Raw genomic sequence first — 24169 nt, 5'->3', positions numbered from 1 at the left:
AAAACAGAGCCTGATCTGTTAGGGAGGGCATGAAGTCAGGACCCCCCTTTCCTGAATTGGGAGGTCAGGCCATTGGAGAGGAGGTCACAATTTTAGGAAAGTATTGTGCTTCTGAAAAACTCACTTGAGCTGCGTGTCTTTGCTTTCACTACCAGCTTTGCGTGGACACATTTCTGTCATTTTATTGTGTGACTGTGGAGAGGCCTGCTTGAATTTTGGAAAGCTACGTGAGAAACAATGAATTTTAGTATAGTTGTTCGGATGACTGGCCTAATTGTTTCTTTTGGAAACTTAATGCGACCTAAGTTGTTTAAAAGTCTCTAGCTTGAAAAGGTGTTGGGATTCTCGTTCTTTCATTTTCTGTGGCTCATGACCATTTGAGTAATGCCTGCTTGTTCACCCGACTGGCTGCACGTCTCAGGAGCAAGGGCCAAAGCTTTTCAGTCCCGAATAGTATGTAGGGTGGTCAGAGATCCCCAAAGCCCAATGTAGAAATCACCGTCTGTTATTATGAATCCCACGCATGTTCAAACTGTTTTGCATGGCAGAGTGACAACATTGATGTAAGCTGGGACGTGTCGGACTGTCTTACGTCATAGCAGCTCTGTGTAGTTTGTGAAGCTAAGTTTCAAGGTCTGCTCTTGGCCGTGGGTTCTCTTGGATGAGGAAAGACCAAAGAAGCCAAATAAGGTGCTGAGACAGGCTGGCTGTCCTTCCTTTCTTCCTTTCCAGTCCGAACCTGGCTCACCTCTTCCTGCCTCATCAGTTCTCACATCTTGATATACTGAGCTGCAAATCATGAGAGGCACGAAGATGAGGAACACACATGAAAAATGAGTTGAGAGAAGAGACCAGAACATTTAACATCATTTTACAGCTTGCAGATTGACTTCACTTACATTATCTCTTATGATTATCTGTGTTTTCTAGATAAAGAAACTGAGCCCCAAAGATAGGAAATGATTTATTTGTCCAGAGCTACAGAGTTAATTAATGTCAGAAGTAGGACTCGAATCCAGAGCTTCTGGCTCCAAATCCATTGTCTTTATACACAAAGCTAAGGCATCAGCCAGCATTCATGCTGTTAATATATGAGAAGTGTTTATTCTTTTAAATATAGCATGATTACATTGCTAGACTGGTAGTTATGGAATTTTCTAAGATTAGTGCTTTATAAATATTAAGTACTACCATTATTAGTATTATTATTGCCACCCAAATTATGGGCTACATAGGAGAATTCATTCAGTTCAACAAGTACCTAGTTTCTTTGCTAAATAAAATATTGTCCACACCCTCAGGAAGCAGAGAAAGAAATTATGTAAACATATAGATGAAATGTCACATGATGGATTCTTTAATGGACATATGCCCAAGATAAGGAAATAAAGAGCAGTGGTTCTTGAACTTAGCTATGCATCAGAATCACCTGAACGGTTTGTGAAAACACAGATTCCTGGGCCCTGCCCTTAAAGTTTCTGGGATGAGGCCCACGAATGTGAATTCCTAACAAAGTTCTTAGATGGTGTTAATGCCACTGGTCTGGACACCACACTTTGGAAGCTGAGATAAGTTCCATCTGGGAGGCTCAGAGAAGATATAGTGGGGGAGCCACAAGAAATTTACTGTTACTAAAGTACCCTGAGGATGGAAAAATGTCATGGAGAAGTAGAGAAGAGGAATTACAAGGAAGCACAAGGAAATTGTTGGAATTGATAGATAGGTTCATTATATTGATTGTGATAATTTTATAGGTGTATACATATGCTGACACATTAAACTGTAAACTTTAAATATGTGAAGTTTCTTTAAAGTTTATCAATTATACTTGGATAAAGGTTTTTAAATAGATGAAGAACAGCAGATCCAAAAAAAAGAAGAAGAAAACCGTGGGGAGAGATGTCTGAGCTCATGGAGGGCTGCACGTGCCATGCTAAGGCATATGGCCTTTCTCCTACAGGCAGTGCAGAGCCACTGAAAGATCTGAAATAGAGAAGCCCCCTAGTCAAATTTGCATTTTAGAAAGCTAATTAATTTTAGAGCAAGTATGGAAGCGTGGAAGAAATTGCCACTTACGACCTAAATATGAAAGAACTCCTTTGACCGTCTATAATATTATGCCCAGGGATTAATCAAATGTGTGTACAGCTTAGTATTTCAGGCAAATAGTTAATAAGTCATTGTGTGCCATGCATATGTACAAGTCAAGGATATCATCCTTTCCGTTAGGCACTTGTGGGAGCCAGCACAGCCCAAGGGAACAACAGCCCAGCCCAAGGGAACAATACCTTGCCTTGTCTTTCACAAGGCAAGGTGCTTTTTTATCAAGGGCAGAAAAGAGTCTTTCTCTTTCTGACTTACTTCACTTAGCATGATAATCTCTAGTTGCATCCACCTAAAATGTGACACAAATGAACCTATCTATGAAACAGAAACAGAATCATGGACCTAGGGAACAGACTGGTGGTTGCCAAGGGTATAGGGGGTGGGAGAGGGAGGAGTGGGAGTTTGGGGTTAGCAGATGCAAACTGGTATATAGAGAATGGATAAACAACAAGGTCCTACTGTACCGCACAGGGAACTGTATTTAATATCCTGTGATAAACCCTCATGGAAAAGAATATGATAGCACAGGGAACTCTTCTCAATGCTCTGTGGTGACCTAAATGGGAAGGAAATCCGAGGAAGAGGGGATATATGTATGTGTGTGGCGATTCACTTTGCTGCACAGCAAAAACTAACACAACATTGTACGCAACTATACTCCAAGTAAAAAAAAAAAGAGGAAAATTTAGACACAGATACCCAGGGAGAATGCCATGTGATGATAGAGGCAGAGATTGGACTGGTGTGTCTACAAGTCAAGGAAAACCAAGGATTGCTGACAACCACCCAAAGCTAGAAGAGGCAAGGAAACCTTCTTCCCTAGTGCCCTCAGAGGGAGAATGACCCTATAGACACTTGGACTTTGGCGTTCTAGCCTCCAGAATTGTGAGGGAATAAATTTCTTTTCTCTTAAAAAAAAAAAAAGGAATATGAAAAAGAATATGTGTGTGTGTGTGTGTGTGTAACTGAGTCACTTTGCTGTAAGCAGTAATTAACACAACGTTGTAAATCAACTGTACTTCAATTAAAAATTTAATTAATTAATTTAAAAAAAAAGGTCAGTAAGGGCTGAAGCAATCAGCCAGGGTTTCAAGAAAATGCAGAACTCAAGCTGGCCTTGCAGAGCAGTGGCATTTGCCTGGCCGGAGGAAGGCATTGCAGGCAAGGAGGCCCCCGGAGTAAAGGAACTGAAGGGGAACTGAACTTTGAATGCACAGGGACATTGAAGTAGCAGAGACAACTGTTCAACCTTTGGCAGGGGCTTTTCTTGAGGCATGATGGAGGAGTGGAAAAGAAGTTTGGATCAAAAAGGGTGTTTCCACTGAAAGATGTTTAGAAAAAGAATAAATTAGAGAGCAACATAGAGGTAGGAAATATAATACTTCTCAGCCATCTGCAAGCCCCTCTCCTCTCTTATCACCCAAGGATAACAGGAATCAAGGGAACAGAATATAAAGGCTTGGGTTGGGTTCAAGAGACAGGGAAGGTACATGGGTCTTTGGTTCTGTTAAGGCTAAAATAACAGTAGTTGCTACCCTGGGAGCTGGCCATTGTCCTGAGAATGCAGTGGGCTGGCGACCTAACAGCTCCTTATAAAAGGCCATCTGTCCTGTGAACTGGAATGAAGGCCTGGGAAGTCTTCCCTTTCAGCTCCCAGATGGTATCACAATGCGCTTGTGAAAGAGACTTCCTGGGTCATTTGCTTAATATGAAAACTTGTTGCGTGTTTGTTTTGTGAATTGTGTGTTTCCACTGTATCGCTTCATATCACAACTTAACCATCTATACAGCACTCTCTTAAGCTTTATCTTCTATGCAAAGAGCAGTGTACTTGCTGAAAGAAATCTACAAATTGATTTTTTTTCTTGTGTGTCCTTGTAAAGAATGGTAGATTTGTTCACAGTGTAGACTGGAGTCATTGTGGAATTTGACATTCCATATACCCTTACAGTTATCCAAAACTGATTTTCTGGCCTACACATCATCTTTTTCTTAGATTATTATACTTTTTATTTCCCTGACCAGGAGCAGCACCTGACTTTTTCTTCAATGGCATTATTCCCAAATTACTAACGTGAATGCCCGCACAAAAGTGGCTTCCTGTGTGACCATGGATCAAGAGGCAGGGCTGCCAGGTGTGATGCAGGTTGAGGCAGCGGATGGGGCTCAGCCAGGCTAGTCTCTGCCTGGAGCTCAGTCCCTACACCAACCAGGCAGCCTGGGTTGTTCAAATTTAAACCTCATCAAATTAAAAGTGATTGCATACTGTGGACCTTTGAGGTCACATTGGAGGAGCTGAAGGTGAAGCTAATAAATTGTAGATTGTGACATGTCTGACTTTGGGGTGGGAGGTGACAGGATGCATGTGGCTGGAAATGCAGATAGCAGCATACCCGGTTTAGTCAAGTACATATCATTAAGCCCACTGAGCAACTTATCGAACTTATCATTAACTGTATTTAAGCACAATCAATCTGAAATTTCCTCTTTCTAAAATTTTGCCTTGGAAGAAAAGGAAAAAAAAAAAAAAAAAGGAACGAGGGTAAGACTTTGCCAAAGGGTGCTTTCATGGGGCACATGGCAACCAAAACAAAAGGCCCAATTTTAATTGAATTACAAACTGTGTAATTATTTAACCTGTACCAGCTGGTCTCAAGAAGCTACCAGATTTCCTTAGAGAGTTTGTACTTGGCCAGAAACATAAGGTAACTTATTAGGAACAAGAAAAATGCCTTCTATACCTATGTTACCCGCCCCCCACTCCCAAAGAGCATAATATAAAAGGGGAATAAAATCCTTGGAGTTCCTTTTTGGCTTAAGAGGCAGTTCTCCCGCCCTCGAGTATGTGAATGCGTTTTGCTAAAGCACCTGTAGTCTCTGAGGAATGGCTGACATAAACAGGATGTCATTGCATCAGACAGGTAAGAGTAATTTCTCTAATTAGTCATCTGAGATTTCATTTTTCACTTGGAAGTACTGGAAATTTAATTTGTTTGTGATGTGCAATTGGTGAACTGACAGTAGGTCCAACTGCGCCTCTCTCTGTCTTGCTGTCCTGATGCTGGGTGGAAAGCACGGGGGTGGGGCATGGGGATGGTCTCAATGTAGACACTTCGCTTCATCTGTCAACATCAAGCTAACTAAAGCACCTTCGTATTGACAAATGTGTCCTAATTACACATTCCTCACTTGTAATGCTAGAATAATCCTAATGAGTTTCCCATGATCATTTTTCTTTTAGATTAAATGTTTTTTCTCAATCCCCTTTCCACTTTTGTAACAGTGAAGTCATTCAGAATCCATGCTCATTTACATAAGAGCATTGTTTCATAAAGGTACAGAGCAAACTATTTTTAGAAAGCTGTATTTTATGAATTAAAGTATGATCGAAGACAGGACCTGACTTGGCCTTTGATTAAAGACAGAGTTCATCCTATTTATTTTGTTTTAAAACACGTTTCTCCAAAGAAAGCTTGATTGGGATCAAACTTCGTCCCCATACATCATAGTTATTGATTTTAAATTTGTTGTTGCTCTGCTGATTTTATGCCCCTTTATGTCATAATTTGTTATCCTGATAGCCGGCCCCTGAGTTGGTGCTGGGACTGAGCCTGCAAGGTGGTTTCTTTCAATTCAGACTAATCTATCCATGAAACAGATGAGCTTTCAAACACAGAACCATGCTCTTCTCACTTTTCATAGCATTATCCTGGTATTTCCCATGGAGATTGCAGTAAAATTTGTGGCAAGTAGCAACATTAGGGACATTTCTGTAGTCCAGGAGATACAGCTCCTGGCTGCCCTGGATGCTGCAGGAAGCTGGGGGCTCCTCCTCTTGGCTTTTTTTTTTTTTTTTTTCCCACACATAGATTCACTCTTAGGATTCACAGTGCAAATATTGTGGCCATCTTCTGGAAAATGTCAAGGACAGAAAATCCTTCCATCTTGTACAAGTAGCAGAAGAGATAGAATGTCTGCTGGATACACCCCACCTTATTTGTTAAAGGACTGTCCAGCCCTCTTTTTAATCTGCATCTCCTTACATGCTTATAGGTAGAGTCTGGGATGCTGCCAGATCACCAAGCAGCCCATTTAGGGTAAAATTAGATAGACTTTCTAGAGAGATGTGTTGTACTCAAGTATCCCTTCTTGTGTTTTGATTTTCTGGCCAATTGAGTGAATGTAATGCTTTATTTTAAATTGCTACTTTACACTTTTTCCTCCTCTGGCTTCCCATTCAGTATTCAGTCACGTCACTCAAGACCATCCCGGAACTGTGCCGAAGATGTGATTCGCAAAACGAAGACAGATCAGGTAAGTTTTGCTCCCCGCCTCTTCTCCTTATTCTGCCTTTTAGAGTGTGGGGGGGACTCCTCCTGGCATCCCTTCCCCCTCACATTGGTTGCTCCTGCTTTCTGTTTTCTTTTTCTTTTATGGCTTCTCCACTTACCCCCCGACCCTCAACAAACAGATGTTAGGTCATCCTCCAAGGACTAACCGGACAGGGAGGCCCTAATGAGGACTCAGCTGTTTACAAATAAATGCAGGCGATCATCGCGGCAGCTCCAAACCGCAGTATACGCAGCAATTTACTGCAAACCCGAGAAACCATTGGTGACAAAACATAATGATGCAGGCGCCAATGAAAAAATGTTGGATGCATTTACTACCCATATGGCAAGGACCAGCTTGGGGGATGGTGCTTTGCCAAAGTCTGAAACCCTATCAGGGATGCGACATGATAGAATCTGCAGTAAGGCATACTGTAACAGTTAAGATTAAAGCAAAGCTTTGGAGTTTAATAGTGTAAACTAAACAGAGAATTATGGCGTATAGATGAAAACCAGCTGGCTGACCTTTTCTCCCTGCACACCCCCGACCCTTGACAAAAAAAGTACATTCAGGGTTGTTTTTCCCTCTGTAAATCAAATCAAGCCTCTCTGCTTTTCTCTCTGTGATGGGCAAAAATGAAAATAAAAAAGGATATTGATGGGAATGATACCATAGCATTAAACTGTGAAATGATGTTTATTATTTTTCCAAGTAATTACTCTAAGGCATCACCATTAACCTTGCCAAAGCTGGACCTCTGATAGTAACTAGAATCCTGAGAACCACGGATGATGGAAGACTTCAGATAACCCTAGAATTGTGTGTATTGTGTTTGAAAATAAATAGATCGTCCTTACCTATGCAGCTGCTAGAACTCTAGGCCTTTCGAACTGCAAGGAGTGTGCAAAGCTAATTTACTTTTCTCTTGGGACGTTTGTTTTCTTTCAACATTTTGTTTAGATGAGATGGGGAAAATAATTAGTCTATCTAGGTTTGTTTATCTCTGTTTTTTTGTTTTTTTTTTTTTTTGTATGAGTGAAAGTAATGCTTCAATGTTTGGGTCAGAAACATCACAGAAGATAGTTTGAAGTTCAAATAAAAGTTTTCATTTACCTCCATTTAAACAAAATTTTTCTTATTTCAAATGCACTCAAGTATCTATGGGGTTAACAGAGGCTTTGGCCATAAGGCTTATCAGGATGTGCCTCCTTAAAAGGCATCACCAGGTTCAAAGTTAAACCTCTGTGATCAGTGACAAGGGCAGCAGACGCAGTGGATGGGCCCCCGGCCTCAGAGTCGGAAGACCTCCGTCTGAGTCAGCATTCAGACATCTATCGGTTATACGACCCTGAGCCTGTGACTCATTATCTATAAAATAAAAAAGAAACTTGTTCTGCCAATGTTGCCAGGCTACTGTTAGGATCAAAATTAGGTGATGTATCCGAAGGTACTTTGTAGATACAAGATTTTCTTTCTTCTTTTTTTTTTTTTTTTTTAATTGGAGATGGGGCAAGAGAGAAGACATAATAGCAAACACTTCAGTAGTGCTTAACGTGCTAGGTATTGCTGTAAGCCCTTTACTCGTATTAACTCAATTAATCCTAAAATCCTTGTGAGCTAAGTATTGTACTCTTAAGATGTTTATATTATATAGATGGGCAAACTGAGGCACAGAGCAGAGAGGTAAATTATCTCACCCAGTGTCACACAGCAGTTACATTACAGAGCTGGGATCCAAACCCCAGGAAGTTTGCCTCTAGAGTCTGTTGTCTTATCCATTACATATACTGTCATATAGCTAGACTTAGGGATAGTAATTTAATTTTAAGATATTTTCCTTTTAAAACTTTAAAAGCTAGCATTTTCCCTCACCGATGAAGTGGAACATTTCTTTTCTCTCTTAAATAGCTTCTCTTGCTTACCAAGTTAAGTGAATTAACCGAAGCTTTTAAAAAGAATTTTCCTGGGGCCGGTTTATTCCATTTTCTCCAGGTCTTGTGACTTGTAGTCAATTCCACAGTAGGAGATGTTAAACATTTCTTCTGTGGTTGAGAAGGAGGCCAATTTCAAGTTCAGAAGCCTTTAAACTCACCCAGAGCAAATATCCAGTGCTCAAGGTAATCACCAATAATTAGACCTGACAGGAAATGGATATATGAGGGAAAGACTCAGGCCTCTTTAATGGAATCACATGTACACCTCCAATTTGATGGACCATTTGGAGGTTGGTAAACCACTTTCTAATAGAGCAAGAGGGATCCTAGAAAAAGGAACACATGAAAAATCAATCTCTCCAAAGCACCGCTGTAGAATTATCTGTGAGCCGCTTTGAAAGAAATCTCAACATAGTAAAGTTTTCACCCTCCATTTCTGAAAGAATTGAGGCAATCTCAGTTAGTTTCATGGGCATGCAGATGTGGAAATAACCCTCCACCCCCAACGCATCCCCTTAGTCTTTCCTGTTTCAACAACCTAGGAGGAGTTTGCTCCAGGATCACTTGCACAGTTTCCATCTTTATGGTAGTCTTTTCGAACAGGTGGTGGCACAAGACACATTGGCTTCTGAGAAGGGTCCACATCTTCTTCTGGATGGGGCACCCTCTGGGGGAACTTTTCCCTAAACCTCCTGTGACTTAGAACATACTCCACCGGGTAAAGATGTGTCTCTTGACCTTTCTAAAGTTTGTTAGGCACTTTCTGTCTTGTGTAGGTTGTCAGATGTTAACACCCATCCTGTACTAACATATCTTTGACTAGATAGATGTTCTTGGACCCAGTTGTTCTTTTATTTATTCATTCCTCAAATAACTTTTGTGTTTTCTGTCCTATGCATGCACTGAAGACAGGGTAACAAGCAAGGTGTAGACAAGGCCCTGTTCTCAACAGCACTTACATTCTGCGGGGTGACAGACAAAAGGCAGGCAAATGAAGATGCAAACCAGGATTTTCCAGGTAGTGATAAGAGGTGACATGAGGCATGTGATAGAGTAACTTACAGTGGATGGGGAGGGAGGGGGGTTTGGGGGATCAGGGAGCATTCTTAGGGCCCAGCCATGGGAAAGCCAGTGAGGAACAGTGAAGGCAAGCGCAGCGCCCCTGAGTCAGAAATGAGCTTAGCATGGATGAGGAAGAAAAGGAAAACCCATGTGGCTGCATGGGGCAATGAAAATGAGGATGAGGCCAGGGGGCCGGTCAGGGTCAGACTCTACAGGGCCCTGAGGGTCATGGTACGCAGAGTTCTGTGAAGAGCGCTGACGGCAGGATCCCAATTTTTCTAAAATCCCATTACCTGGAAAGAAGCCGAAAATCATAACTCTCAGTAGAAGAAGGGACCCTAAAAATCATCTAGTTTAAGAGGGTGAGAAAGTGCAAATAATAAAAGCAGAAGGGTACGGTGTTGACGGGATGAATGTGGGTAAAGGGTATACAGGTGTTCTCTGTACTCTTTTCATTCTTTCAACTATTCTATACATTTAAATGAAAATGTTTTAATTATAAGTGAATTTTTAAAGGCCAATAATAATAATAATGTAGTCCAAAGTCCATCAGATCTTGGAGTGACTCTTATTATCCTGATGGGGTCATCAGCCTGTACTTTGTCACGTGAGTGACAGGGAGCTCACAGTCTCACAAAGCTGCCTGTTCGTAAAGGTTCATTTTTGTTCAGCCCAAATCAGCATCCCTCAAATGTCCGTCCCTTACACCTGGCTTTTTCCTAGGGAACCTTAGAGAAGGACAGTTCCTCCTGGGCAAGGGTGCCACTGAGTGTTTGGAGGTGGCAGTCACCCTTGGTTTTGTCTTCTTCAAACTAAAATTTCCCTCCACAGTTCTGAGTGTATCCCGCTCATGCTTCTTGCGGCTGTCTCATTTACCAGCATCCCTCTTAAAAGTGGCGCACCCAGAACTCCACCCGAGGTTGCTCCCCGTATGGTCTGATCAGAACCTGTCAACCACACAGATCCACCTCAGGACTTAGCACACACACCTTTCCTGCCTTCGCTCTTGGGCTACAAAGACAAGACTGGTGCCTCCCCTTCCTGCCTGTTATTTTTAAAGTGTTCTGAGAGGAACAGGAGTGCAAATGAGCCCAGTTGTTGGCCCTTGGGAGCCTCTCTATGAGACGTAGAGCCTAGGGCTCACCCACTTCATCCCTGGGCCCTGGGTCAGCTCCACAGTGGGCTCTGAGAAAGGCAGATGACAGCAGGGTGTTTTGTCAGAGGCCTGGGGCAGCATTCCTGCACCTTCCACTCGCTCACTGACGCCCACGAGTCTGCCCTGGGAGTGCCCTTCCTTTAGCCAAAAGCACGGATTCCTATTAAAATCTGTATTTCCCCTGACAAGGATAATATTTTAAACTCTTTGCCATCCATTACACTACACTATGCCTAAACTGGATTTTTGTGAGAAAAAGAAGTTTTGAAAACAAGTGTGAAGGACTTGCAGATACCATAGGAAGGCAGGAGAGAGGGGAAGAACTAGGGATTAGAAGCTTGAGAACAAACTTTGCTGGTGCTTAGAGCTGCACAGGTGCTACTGAGATCTCCCAGTTACTTCTTACGTGCTCAGCATACCAGGCATTAGGCCAGGTCTTCTGTGCACAGCTTATTTGTCCTCAAAATAATTCTCTGAGGGAGGACCATTATTATACCCATTTTATGGATGAGGAAACTGAGGCCCACAGAAGGCAAATAATTTGTCCAGAGTTCTGCATTTGAAACCAGTTCTGCTGACCACAGAGTCCCTATGAAGTTGAGCAACTGAAGAGCAGTTGTAGTCCGAGGAACCACGCACGACTAGTGGAGTGGGGCAAGGATTAGCATTAGGGAAGTTACGGGTGAAAAATTTGCACCTCTAAAAGGGTGTTATTTATGAAATGTTGGCATGTTTTCTCTGCTTAATCACTGCTCCTCATGTAGGAAAGGAGGACAGCATGAGGCAGGACGTGTTAACTCTGCTCTATATTTTCTCCATATGAGGACTAAATATGTATGAGGACTAATAGTAAATCGACATATGGTATTCAAATCAAACATATTCAATTTCATTGACTTCGAGCTTCTTTTAATTAATTGGACATTCAGATACACATTTGTTTCAATTCATGGTGCTTTACATGTCTTGTGATTCTCTCAGAATATGTATCTGCTCAGCTCATTGTATAATTTTCTTATGAAAGAAAGCATATAAATATTAATGCAGCTTTGCATCTAAGAACTTAGATGTGTTGAGGTTGGGAAACTCAGTTATGTAACAGTTACAAATGGCCCTGGAGTGTGTTTGAGAAGAGATCCTGAAGGGTTTTCAATACCTAAATAGTAGAGAAGTTCACTTGTCTGACAGTGAGTAAAGGAAAATCATACTTTTTTTTTTTTGAAAATCATACTTTTTAAACTCAGTATCTGGTAAAAGCTGTTTTGGATGTATATTTAGAAACATTGCAGATTTGCTATACTTTTAGCCCTGTGCCTGCAAATTTTGTGATAAACTCTGAAAATGTATGGTTTTCTAAGATTTTCAAGGATTTTGGCCAACACCGAAAATAACACATTGACATGAACTTTATCCCATTGACGCTGCTGTGACATAGCTGGTGATGCTAAATATACAGACCTCCTGTCTCCAATGTTATTAAGGTTCCATGCTGCAAGCATGGAAGTTGGTGTAGCAGTTTAAATTGGAAAGCCTGCTGATTAATCCACTTCCCATGATCTAATATACAATGGACTCAAAGATTCAGGAAACACATTTGCTAAGATCTCAGTCAAGAAAATGAACACTTCACCCTGATGCAGCAAAGCATCTAACATTTATGACAAAAATCTACTTAACTGAAGTAAAAATTTACATACAGTAAAGCATGTAGATGAGAATGTTAGTCGAATAAGTATTTTTGCTTTTTCTTTAAAAATTATAAAGGTGACATAATTCATTTTTTTCAAATAGTAAAAACTGCAATTAACCACGCTACCAAAACAAAATTGCTGTATTTCTTTCTAGTGTTTTTTTCATGAGGCATATTTTTTGTAAGGTTGTCCTCATAACCTAAGGGCAAATTTTTTTTTAATTTATTTTTTTAACATCTTTATTGGGGTATAATTGCTTTACAATGGTGTGTTAGTTTCTGCTTTATAACAAACTGAATCAGTTATACATATACATATGTTCCCATATCTCTTCCCTCTTGCGTCTCCCTCCCTCCCACCCTCCCTATCCCACCCCTCCAGGCGGTCACAAAGCACCGAGCTGATCTCCCTGTGCTATGCGGCTGCTTCCCACTAGCTATCTACCTTACGTTTGGTAGTGTATATATGTCCATGCCTCTCTCTCGCTTTGTCACAGCTCACCCTTCCCCCTCCCCATATCCTCAAGTCCGTTCTCCAGTAGGTCTGTGTCTTTATTCCTGTCTTAGGGCAAATTTTTTTTTTAAACATCTTTATTGGAGTATAATGGTTTTACAATGGTGTGTTAGTTTCTTCTTTATAACAAAGTGAATCAGCTATACATATACATATATCCCCGTATCTCCTCCCTCTTGCGTCTCCCTCTCACCCTCCCTGTCCCACCCCTCTAGGTGGTCACAAAGCACAGAGCTGATCTCCCTGTGCTATGCGGTTGCTTCCCACTAGCTAGCTATTTTACATTTGGTAGTGTATATATGTCCATGCCACTCTCTCACTTCGTCTGCTTACCCTTCCCCCTCCCCATGTCCTCAAGTCCATTCTCTATATCTGCGTCTTTATTCCTATCCTGCCCCTAGGTTCTTCATAACCACTTTTTTTTTCTTCTTCTTAGATTCCATATACATGTGTTAGCATACGGTATTTGTTTTTCTCTTTCTGACTTACTTCACTCTGTATGACAGACTCTAGGTCCAGCCGCCTCACTACAAATAACTCAATTTCGTTTCTTCTTATGGCTGAGTAATATTCCATTCTATATATGTGCCACATCATCTTTATCCATTCATCTGTCGATGGACACTTAGGTTGCTTCCGTGTCCTGGCTATTGTAAATAGAGCTGCAATGAACATTGTGGTACATGACTCTTTTTGAATTATGGTTTTCTCAGGGTGTATGCCCAGTAGTGGGATTGCAGGGTCATAGGGTAGTTCTATTTTTCGTTTTCATAAGGGCAGTTTTATCCACTGCTTTTTTCTGCTTGCAGAATGTGTATGGCCAACGCTTTGAATGAACCACAGAACTTAGGAAAGCGGATCTGCCCCCTCTGTCTGCTTTTAATCCATTAACATTTTGCTTATGTCTCTGAAAGAAAGGATATGAAGTCAATGCGGGGAAAGATAGGAGCAGGGGGTGATAGAAAAATTAAAAATAAAACTCTAGTAGTGTCAAAAATAATGTAAAGGGCTGGCAGTGGCAGAGCTTAAATACAGTGCATCTTTGTCCCCTCTTCTCTCCTTGAACATTTCTTCTTTTCTTTTTTTAACATCTTTATTGGAGTATAATTGCTTTACAATGGTGTGTTAGTTTCTGCTTTATAACAAAGTGAATCAGTTATAAATATACACATGTCCCCATATCTCTTCCCTCTTGCATCACCCTCCCTCCTACCCTCCCTTATCCCACCCCTCTAGGTGGTCACAAAGCACTGAGCTGATCTAAGTCCCCTAGCTCCCTGACTTTCTGGAAGGTTGTAGAGTTAACAAAGTCAGGAATGAGGCAGTACTAGAGGGAGAGAAAACTCTGGGGAAGAGACCCAGTCTCCTTTCCCATGTTTTGGTTTTATTGGACTCTAAGAAACATACCTCCCCCCTCAAAACTGGTGGGGAAATCTCTTGGTAGAAATGAGTTCAAGGGAATGGGCAGTAAGGAAGGATGAGAACTCAGAAGTAGAGAGAAAAGCATCATGGAGGCAGGAAGGGGAAGAAATGAAGCACAGGGACAAGGAAAAACCGGTACGGAAGCAAAGTGCCTTTCACCTTGTGCGGCCCCGCAGTGACTTCCTTCTCAGAAGTCAATCCTGTCATTAGGGAGAAGCGGTTTTCCCTGCCCCATGTTCCCAATCAAGGCAACAGTAGGATTGGAGAGAGGGAGGGTTGTTACTGGTTTTGGATCTTCATAGAGTCTCTGAGAGCACCCCACTTCCTGCTGAAAGTGTATCCTTTTTCTTTTGTCTCCCAGTGGGCAGTTTCTTCCCATTTAAAATGAGCACACTTTGTCCACACACCTTCTTTGCCCTGACTCTTCTCCTAAAAAAAAATCACTAAAAAACTCAAGTAATAGAAACAGAATCCTAGAATCTCATAGTTGAAGGATCCTCGGAGAGAGTAAAGAATCATCTCCAAAAGTCCAGACCCTTCTGTGGCATCGATTGCTCAGGCCCTTGCATCTCACAGTGCACTCCGAGACCGCAACCAGCACCACCAGCATCACTGGGAAGCCTGTTAGAAATGCAGACCCTGAGGCCTTACTCCAGACTCCAGAATCAGAATCTGTGTCTTGACAAGCTCTCCAGGTGACTCATTTGTGTATATTCGAGTTTGAGAAGTGCTGACTTAGGCCACCTTTGGTGCTAATCCGTCGTCCCTGATGAGGTATCATGTCACTCTGTGCTTAGAATCAACCAATAGTTCCCCGAGATGGTTCTCAAGATACACAGTGGGAAACTCTCTTAGTGGGAAACTCTTACGTGGTCTTCAAGCACTCTTCTCCTGGGTCAGCAAGCTTCCTCGCATGTCGCTCTCCTCCTGCTTTCTGCCTGCCAGTCTCATCAAGGGACCTCCTTAGGTTCCTCAGATGTGCCGTGTTCTCTCACGTGACATGTCCTTCTCTCCTTTTGCCTCCAAGGTCATCTCCTCACAGCCCTTCACCCTACTCCCGCTGTTCAGTAGAAATGTAGTGTAGGCCGTTTCCGTAATTTAAACTTCTTCTAGTAGTCATATGAAAAAATATAAGTAGATGAGATTAATTTAATAATACCTTATATTTATCCCAATAAATCAAAACTATTTGCACTTTGATATGTACCACCAGCCACATTTTAAGTGCCTAATAGCCACAGGTGTCTAGTGGTTCCTATTTGGACAGTGCAAGCCTAGATTATATTAGAACCCCTCTCCCAACTTACTATATTATCTCCCAGCTCCCTGTACTTTTCCACCTCTTTAAATATCTGTGTTTTAAAAATTATTGGTAATGTAGTTTAATATCAGTTTTCTCTAGTAGACTAAATAAAATCTCTTTTGGGTAATTTGGTTCATTATGGTATCTCCAGTGCCTACTGCTGGTGCTACATACACATCTGAGGTAGGATGGATGATTGAGTGTGTAAAGAGGTGAAAAGGAAGCCGACTTCTTTGGGTTTTGTATCATAATTGAGCTTTGGGACAGCTGCTTTGCTTCTCTTCATTTGGTTTGACACTTTGATATTCTCTGGATATTTGATTCCTCTTTTATCTGCACCATACAAACACTCTCTAATTATTTCCTGTCTTAAAAAACGAGCAAACAATACTGCTCTGGTGGCTCCACCCTAATTCTCTGCTCCTTTTTCTTCCCACCCCAGGCCCCACTTATAGCCAACATGCTTTAGAGAGTTAACGGAACCTCGATCTGTAGTCCTCCACCCCCTGTTCACCTTAAATATCTCCAGTGTGGCTTCCACCTCTTTTGGGAAGGTCAGAACTTCCAGTTGGTCAAATCCGTTGACACTGATGTTCTCATCTTGCTTGGCATTGCTGTGTTATTTGAGGCTATGGGCCGTGCCTTTCTGGAAACGTTCTCCTCCCATGGCTTTGTGATACCACCTCACTCCTTGTTTTTCTTCTAACACTCTGACATCTCCTTAGTCTCTTTTGCAACTCCTCTCCTTTCTCTACTTGACCTTTACGTATCCAAGTGGTATGGAAGTATTCAGTAGGATCCTTTCTCCTCTCAATCTCTAAGTCTCTCTGGGTTGATAGCTCATTCGTTCTCACGGCTTCAGATGCCCCCTACTTGCTGCTGCTACTCACCTCATCACTCTAGCCTCCTAATTAATGACCCACTCGATATCTCCATTGGATGCCTTGTGGAATTATGAAGAGGAATTCTTGAATCCCCATCCCCAACCTGTTCCTCCTCAGACCCCCCTCAGCTATCAGCACTCAGTTTACTGAAACATCCACTCTGTGGCCGAAGCCAGGATTCTGCCTCTCCCTCATTTCCACCTCCATCTATCAGCAGGTCCTGAGTCGTCTGTGCTCAAAGCCTATCCCCATCTGTCCACTTATCTCCATCTCAACAGCCCCCAGCCAGGTCGGGCCACCTTTATGTTTCATTGGGTTAACAACCATGAACTAATACTTTGACTTCTTTCTTCACCATCAATCCTTGCCACCCCGTATTTCCCCCAGAGGAGGCACAAGGATATATTTTTAAATGTAAAGCAGAGCATTTCATTCTCTGTGAAGCCCCCCTAAGAATACCCCATTTCACTTAAAATATAACCCAAACTCCTTTCTGTGGTCCATAAAACCCTCAAGTGAGTTGGCCCCTGACAGCCTCCCCCAACTTCATCTTTGATCTCCCTCACCCTAGATCACTCTGCTCTAGATAGAAGAACTGTGGAACCTGCCAGATTCTCTCCTGCGTTAGGCATTTGAGAATGGGCTTCCTTCTACCCATATCCTCACAGAATCGTCTTTTCTCTTGTATTTTCCCCTGGATCCTCATAACTGTCTTCTTCTCATTCTCAGGTCTTGGCTTACATGTCATCTCCATGGTAAGGCTTCTCAGCTGTTCTCTATTCCAGGACCCTACTTGTTTCCATCAAAGCACTCTGCATTTTATAATTTCTCATTCATCTGTATACTTGCTTGACTATCTGCTTGCCCCATAAGGATGGTGATTATGTCTATTTCATTCCCCTCTGTACCCCTACAGCCATGCACAGAGAACATTCAGCAGATGTTTGTGGAATGAGTGGACCCTGTAAGAGTCTTTTAGCATTCTGCCAATTACTTTAGCACTTCTGAACAAGCTCTGTTGTATTCCTATATGTCTTGCTTATATTGGAAAGGAATCGCCACCTTTAACCAGTTGAAAGAATTGGCACCTGAAATCAGAACAAATTTTCTGTGATAAGATGACTCTAAATTTAGGCTGATGCCGCTAAAGATAAACAAAGTAGGGAAATTCTTCCACTCAACTGTTTCTAAGAAAAGTTGTTATTAAAAACCATTTTCCTAATGTTACTTCATAGTCAGTGGTTACCAAAATCTCGGCAGAGAGTACAGTTTGGGATTTAGCTTAAAATGAATCTGAAATGAGTACAACCATGTTTTACTACTGGTTTCTGGAATTCCATTGCCTACATGTGACCCAAATAGAGAAAATGTGAATTGCATGTTTAGGGAATAATTTTAATTTTGATAAGGCAGTTCTGCGGTGTTATGGAGAGAAAGTTGGAGTCAGGGAACCTCAGTCCTGGTTGAGCAGTCAGCATAGTATGTAATTTTCCACATAACACTTGAAACTTCCTCAGTTCGCATTTATTTTCAAGTGAGAATACGGAAGCACTGCTCATCCATCCTCCGGAGTTGTTGTAAAAACGTCTAGTGACATCATACACTTGACTTGTGGTCAGAAACATAGAAAGTTTTATGCAAATATATTGTATTCATAATTTTAATTATGGAGGACATTTTAGGAAAATTCTAATTAATAAATAGCATTTGGAGGAACTTTTAAAACACACATAAGTGTTTTGGTTTTTTTCATTGTTTGTAACAGTGCCTGAGAAGCGTGTACCGAACGGCAGTAGGAAAGGAGGCAGCACGGCTCTGCCAGGCTCTGTCCTGCAGGGGCCTCTATCTGCACTTTGCTGCGTCCCTGAACCTGCCCTGTCCTCTCTGCAGCCTGTAACGGAGAACTCCACCCGGCCACCAGCTTGCTTGGGTGGACCCCACGGGGCTGCCCAGAGGAAGAGGAGGCTGCAGGCTGGGCTAGTTCTTCCTCCCATTTCTCCTCCCCTCCAGACCTTGAGGCGCGTCCCTCTCAAAGTGGGACTAGGTTTCATACACTTACCACTTTGTTTCTGGAAAATAGAATTCATTTAATGTTTCGTAAAAAAAAAAAACCACTCATGCACCCTAAAGATATATACCCCCTTTACTCTTCTTGTGTCTAAAGTTGTATTCCTAACGTGGATACCTGACTTCACATCGAGGAGGAAAAGAAACATTTTACTGACGGCATTCTGGGAGCCATCTGTTGGAGCTGGCTAGTAGAGGGTAGAGGATAGGGATTTTTCAAACCTCCCCCATCTGCCTCTTGTTCCCTTAGCAAGGAGCAGTATCTTGGTGTTTCCTGCCCTTGACAGATCAGCGCTGTAGAACATTGCCACCTTCAGTTAAAACTGGTAAGCGTGATTCTGCACTTTCCAGAAACCACACTGAGCAAGTTCTCCCCTGGTTCCACACTTCTCTGCTTGATGAGCCTCTGCACCATCCTTGGATGCGTATCTCTCTCTATAATTCAGCACTGAGAGAGGAAAAAACAGAAAGGAAATCTGGTAATGGGCCTGGAGTGGATGTGAGACTTAATCCACTCAAGAGGTTTTGCTGATGTCAGAGTGAAGGTCAGCATGCTTTTTAGGTGATAGAATAACTCTGAAACCATGTGCTCTCTTCAGAATCACTCATTTGTCTTCTATGGGAACCATACTTTCAAGGCCCAAAGGTTTAAAGTTGTCAAAATATTGAGTCTGATTTCATGATAGAACATACGTCTTTGGTGAAGAAGTATCTTTTCTACCCAAGGTACTAAGGGCTTTTGAGTATTTCTGTGAGTTTTTACACAATAAAGAAATGGGTGCAGATGGGGTACAAAGTGATGTGAGCAGGTCTTGACAGTTCTGGGTTGGGCTGGGAATTAGGAAACTTGGGAAATTATGAAATTGGGAAACTGGGAAATCTGACTTTCTACAGCTGCTTTATATCAGTAGCCACTTAGGAAGTTTAGAACCACATCAATGAATCTTTTCCAGTAATATTTTAACATCTCAATGTGAATAAATCATTGGTTGATATTTTTATAAGAAAGTCCTCTGTACTTGCCCTTCAGCCTCACAACACCGTCAATAAAGGGTCTGTGACACCAATGAAAGGGATGAGCAAACAACTCCATGGGAACACTTCTCACACCCACTGGCTCTTCCCAACATCATGGCCTGACACAGTACCCCAGATTCAGAGTTAACCCAACCCTTTCTTGGATCAGGTTCCAATCTAGTCTCCAAGGGTGGTACAGAAGAGCACCCAGCAAGTAGTCTTCACTCAGGCTCCATACCCGTCTTCTTGTTGTCATGAGATAAGTATACCTGTCACCACGCCTTAGAACCTGAAGTGTTTGTGATGAGTAAGCCCACGATGGATTTCATTTACATCGGATTAAGGAAACTCTTGACTCTAGCATTGACCCTCCTAATCTTTCACAACGTCCCTCTCTTAGGTATAAAAATGGAAGGAAATGGAATCCTGGAGAACTTAGAAGTCATGTCCTTGAAGGTGCCTGGGTTTCTAGCAGCTGTAGATGTGAAGTTCATTGTTGTGTACATTTTAAGGCAATTACAGCTAAAGCTGACCATTTTGTTTCTCAAGGAAAATAGTATTCCTTTCACTTCTAACAATAAATAGTAGGAAAACAGTATTTTATCCTAAAGACACATCCTTTTCTTCCTCTTCTTGATGTTTAAAGCTAATTTTCTAATATGGACACAAAACTCCATATTTAGAAGTAAAATAGGCATTTTGGGAGCCAGCACTGACGTTCGGTCTTGAAAATTGGATCCACCGTTGCAATAGCAAACTGTACATTATCTTCCTAAGAAAATACTAATGTATCAGTCCCAAGAGCCAGAGAGTTGTTCTGTGTCAGCAATCAGCTTAGCCTCATAATTATAAATTTGTGAGGATCTGTTGAAATACATGGATCCAGAAGAATTATAGTGTTTCATAGTGAGTCATTCAGAATAAAGAGCCCTGTTATTTGTAGACATTCCATACAGTCATAGAAATTTAGAGGTGGGTCAGGTCTTAGCAATCATGTGTCTAACCCCTTTATTTTACAGATGAAGAAGTTTTGGCTTAGAACTTAGGAAATACATGAAAATACTTTAATATGCAGCACATCTTCAATAGCTTTCCCAAGACTGTCTTTGAAATATTCAACACACTCAGTGTGTCCAAAATGTGGCAAGAGTGACTCATTGTGACAAGACTCATATGTATTTAGTATACATTGCATCTTTGGTCTAGCATATTCCTTTGTTCCTTCTTCCCCCCTCTTGCTCCCTCCCTCCCCCTTCATTCATTTATTCTTTAAAAGGTTTAGCCCTTGAGCCCCAATATCTGTGAGATGCTGTGCTAGACAGAGGGCTGGTTATAAACACAAGGAGGTTCACGAGCCATCTTTGCTCTTGAGGGACTCTCGAGAGAGAAGGTGAGACAGATGCATGAGTGAATTGTTGAAACAGAGCTTTATAAATGCGTGACTCTAGGTATGGGCAGATGTATCTCAGGACACTGAGAAGCAAAGGACAACGATTCCCTGGGAAAGTCAGAGGATATGCACCAAGGAGGAACACCTGAGGGGAATCCTGGCAGATGAGCTTCCATCTCAGGCAGAGAAGGCAGCAAAGGTGTCGTAGGAGAGGGCGAACTTGCCCAAAGGCAGGAGAAGAGAAGGAAGGACCTGGGGTATCCAGAAGCAGGTGAGTTTAGCGATGGAAATGCAGAGAAAAATTAGTGACGTGGGAATGGTGGTGCTGAGATGAGAAGATAAATTAGAAAATAAATAAAAGAGCTGATAGCTACCATGATAAAGAGTTTAGCTACTATCCTGAAAGTCAGGGTTTCCCAAAGCTTAGTTGTTTAAGTATTATTTCCACAACCTCTCTTATTTTTGTTTGACCTGTAAACCACTTGTACTATTATTTTTAACTTATTTTTCTAAAACCATTTACTTTTAAGCATATTTGTTTTTGGAAGAAACTTTATGTCAGTGTTGTAAGTAAAAAATCAATGTCACTTGCAGTAAATTCAAGGACATCGTTAAAATGAATGTGATGAAAATAAAGCATTTCTGCTAACTCTTTGCTTATGAAAGTCTCTGAGCTAAAGGCCCACAGTTTCATTATTCTGAAGGGAGTTTGTAAGTTTGGAGAGTAGTTAAAGTCACTGTAGCACCAAACTGAGAGTCCTTAAATTAATTAAGAGGAAGAAAGAGTTGAAAGGTATATAGCTTGCTTACTCTCTGAGTCAGGGGGATTTATGGTTCCTGTGCACCACCTTAGATACTGCAGGGGTATGTGTCCCACATAGGGGGAAATATTGTTTTAGGCAGTACAAGGCCTCTTCAAGGTTTTTGAACTAAGAAGTGACAAAATCAGACTTATCTGAAGAGGGGATGACTCAGGATCAAAAGGGAAACCAAAGAAGAAAAGAAACCCTGCAGGGAGTGTGGAAGGGTCTAGTCAGTATAATAAGATGAATAGAGGGACCAGATTAAAGAAGGATTTAGGATCAGGCTACGTAGGAGTTGGTACCTAAGGGATGAGGGGCAGGGATGCCTTGGAGATGGATTGCTTGGGAGGCTGCATACATGGTCATGTGATTCAGGCCAGGTATATGAGGAATACGTTTAAGGAAGACAGAGTAGAGCGTGTGTGTGCATATGCGTGTGTGTGTGTGCGCATATGTGTGTGTGTGTGTGTGTTTTGGATGAGGAGGGGGAAGGCAAGAAGCAGGTGAGGGTAGGGGTGATAAGACCCCTGGATCAGAGCATGCTACCTGTTACACATAACGTGCACATCCCAGGCTCACATTAAATGCTTGTTGAATAAATGGTGACCTGTGGATGGTCAGCAGGCAACTGGAAATACCCTGCTGGAGATCAGAGACATTCCAAATGCCAGTTAGATTGGAAGAGGGAACTGTGGTCTACAAATCAGCCTCGAATGCATTGCCATTTACCTACTGACCATTTTAGAAACTTTGTGCCATAATCAGGTAGACAGGTTTAAGGTATATTGGGCATGTTTATGTTCATAAGATGTTAAAAATGAATCCACTCACCCAAAAAAGTCACTGAGAACCTACTCATGTAAAGCAATTTGCTGGGTGCTTTGACGGATAGAGAGGTAAATTAGACACAGACTCTTCTCACAGAGCTTGTCAAGATCTCATAAAATAATCGATAAAATTTTCTGGGATTTAAAGTTTAACATGTGAAGTATTTATTCATGATTTCCAGGAAACAACTTGAGCCTCAAAATCTTCCTATAAGCCCTAGTTAGTCTGATCTTTGTTTCCATGCATTATAAGAAGTGTTTCATGGGGTCGGGGTAGAACAACAGTATAAGTGGAATTTTTGGTAGACTTACAGAATCGGAAGTGAAAATCTTGCCTGTCATTAAGGACCCTTTTACTTGTGTTGTACTTAAAATACCCATTTTCCCAGCTTAGGAGAAATAAACTAATTGCGTTTTATCATATATATATATATATATATATATATAATTGTCCTTCTCCTCAGACAGGTATATGATATAGTAATAAATTAGAGCATTCTCACCAAAAAACTGTTATCTAATCCACTTTTCATAACTGGGATTTTTTTCCAGGTAGTCAAGACACAGACTGGAAAGCACAGATTTCCCTCTCAGCCTAAAAAAGAGTGATAAGTTTGAATAAGGAGGACAACCAGCCTAATGTTGATGCCCCTTCTTCAGTTTCTAGGCTCTTCTGTGGAAAGAAGTGTTTTCATAAGACTCAGACAGAATTCATTTCCATAGAGCATTCTTAATGGCTCCTGTCAGAACAAAGCAGCTGGGAAACATATGGTATCCATTTCCCTGTATCACTTGGAAAAACTTTCACATGTAAATAAAGCCAACATAAAAGAGTAGCCCTTTGAACCCACGACCTTATATGATACATAAATATATTGATACAATGCTCTCGTTGTATTGGCCCACTAAGTTATGTGGCTTTAAAATTTTTTATTGCATTCTGAGATGCACATTATCAAGAAGAGAAGTTTCCAAAAAATGAAGGTAATTGGAAAACACCAGCAAATACTATCCCTAATAATATATATGTATCTCAGAAATGTTAAGAAATATATATATATTTTTCCTACTCTATTTTAAGGTTTTCAGAAAATTGATGGATAAAATTTAAGGCATATTTACATTTATAAACTCTGTGTCCACTATTTTTCTGTTGGTTTAAATAAGTAAGTAACCATATATTCTTGAAAGGAAGAGAGAAAGACTTGGCAGAAATTTCTGGCAGGCCTTAATGTTTTTTAGCTTTACATTTTGAGGGAGAAAGGGACATATAAAGGATAGAAAGACTTTTAAATTTATAATGGAACAACAGGAATTAGTCTTTGCCTTTGCCTATTTACCTTTCATAAATAACTAGAAAATCTAGCTCTCATTGGTGATTACCACTCCTCTGAGTTTATTAACAGGACTTTTGTCCCCTGTGAAATTAAGCCGTAAATCCCTGAGAAGGATACTCTTTGGGCATTTAAAAAGAAATGTAATGCGTTGGACAAAGTGAGATTCAAATTCAGATACTAGCACTTGTTAATTGTCTGCTCTGTGCCAAGTACTGTATACAACTGAGAACCAGAGCCAGCAGAAGGCAAGAGAAGCAGCAGCTTAAGAGCATCTAGACACCTTCCTTCCCTTCTGGAACATTCTCTGTTAATACCTGTTTCTTAC

The 24169-nt window shown here is 41.4% G+C and overlaps 1 protein-coding gene across 1 annotated transcript in view; it reads left to right on the top strand.

The window, feature by feature from the left end:
• SNCAIP (synuclein alpha interacting protein) overlaps positions 1–24169 on the top strand; it is a 74620-nt gene that overhangs the window by 7915 nt on the left and 42536 nt on the right. Inside the window, exon 2 of the mRNA XM_027099334.1 lies at positions 6348–6420. Within this exon, the coding sequence (XP_026955135.1) occupies positions 6348–6420 (73 nt within the window). The remainder of the gene's footprint in view (positions 1–6347; positions 6421–24169) is intronic.

This window comes from Aethalodelphis obliquidens, unplaced genomic scaffold, assembly GCF_003676395.1.
Source record: "Aethalodelphis obliquidens isolate GAN/ISIS:26980383/991018 unplaced genomic scaffold, ASM367639v1 scaffold4, whole genome shotgun sequence".
Classification (NCBI taxonomy): Eukaryota; Metazoa; Chordata; class Mammalia; order Artiodactyla; family Delphinidae; genus Aethalodelphis; species Aethalodelphis obliquidens.
Note: the sequence above shows the minus strand (reverse complement) of the source record. Positions and strands in the feature narration are given on the sequence as shown.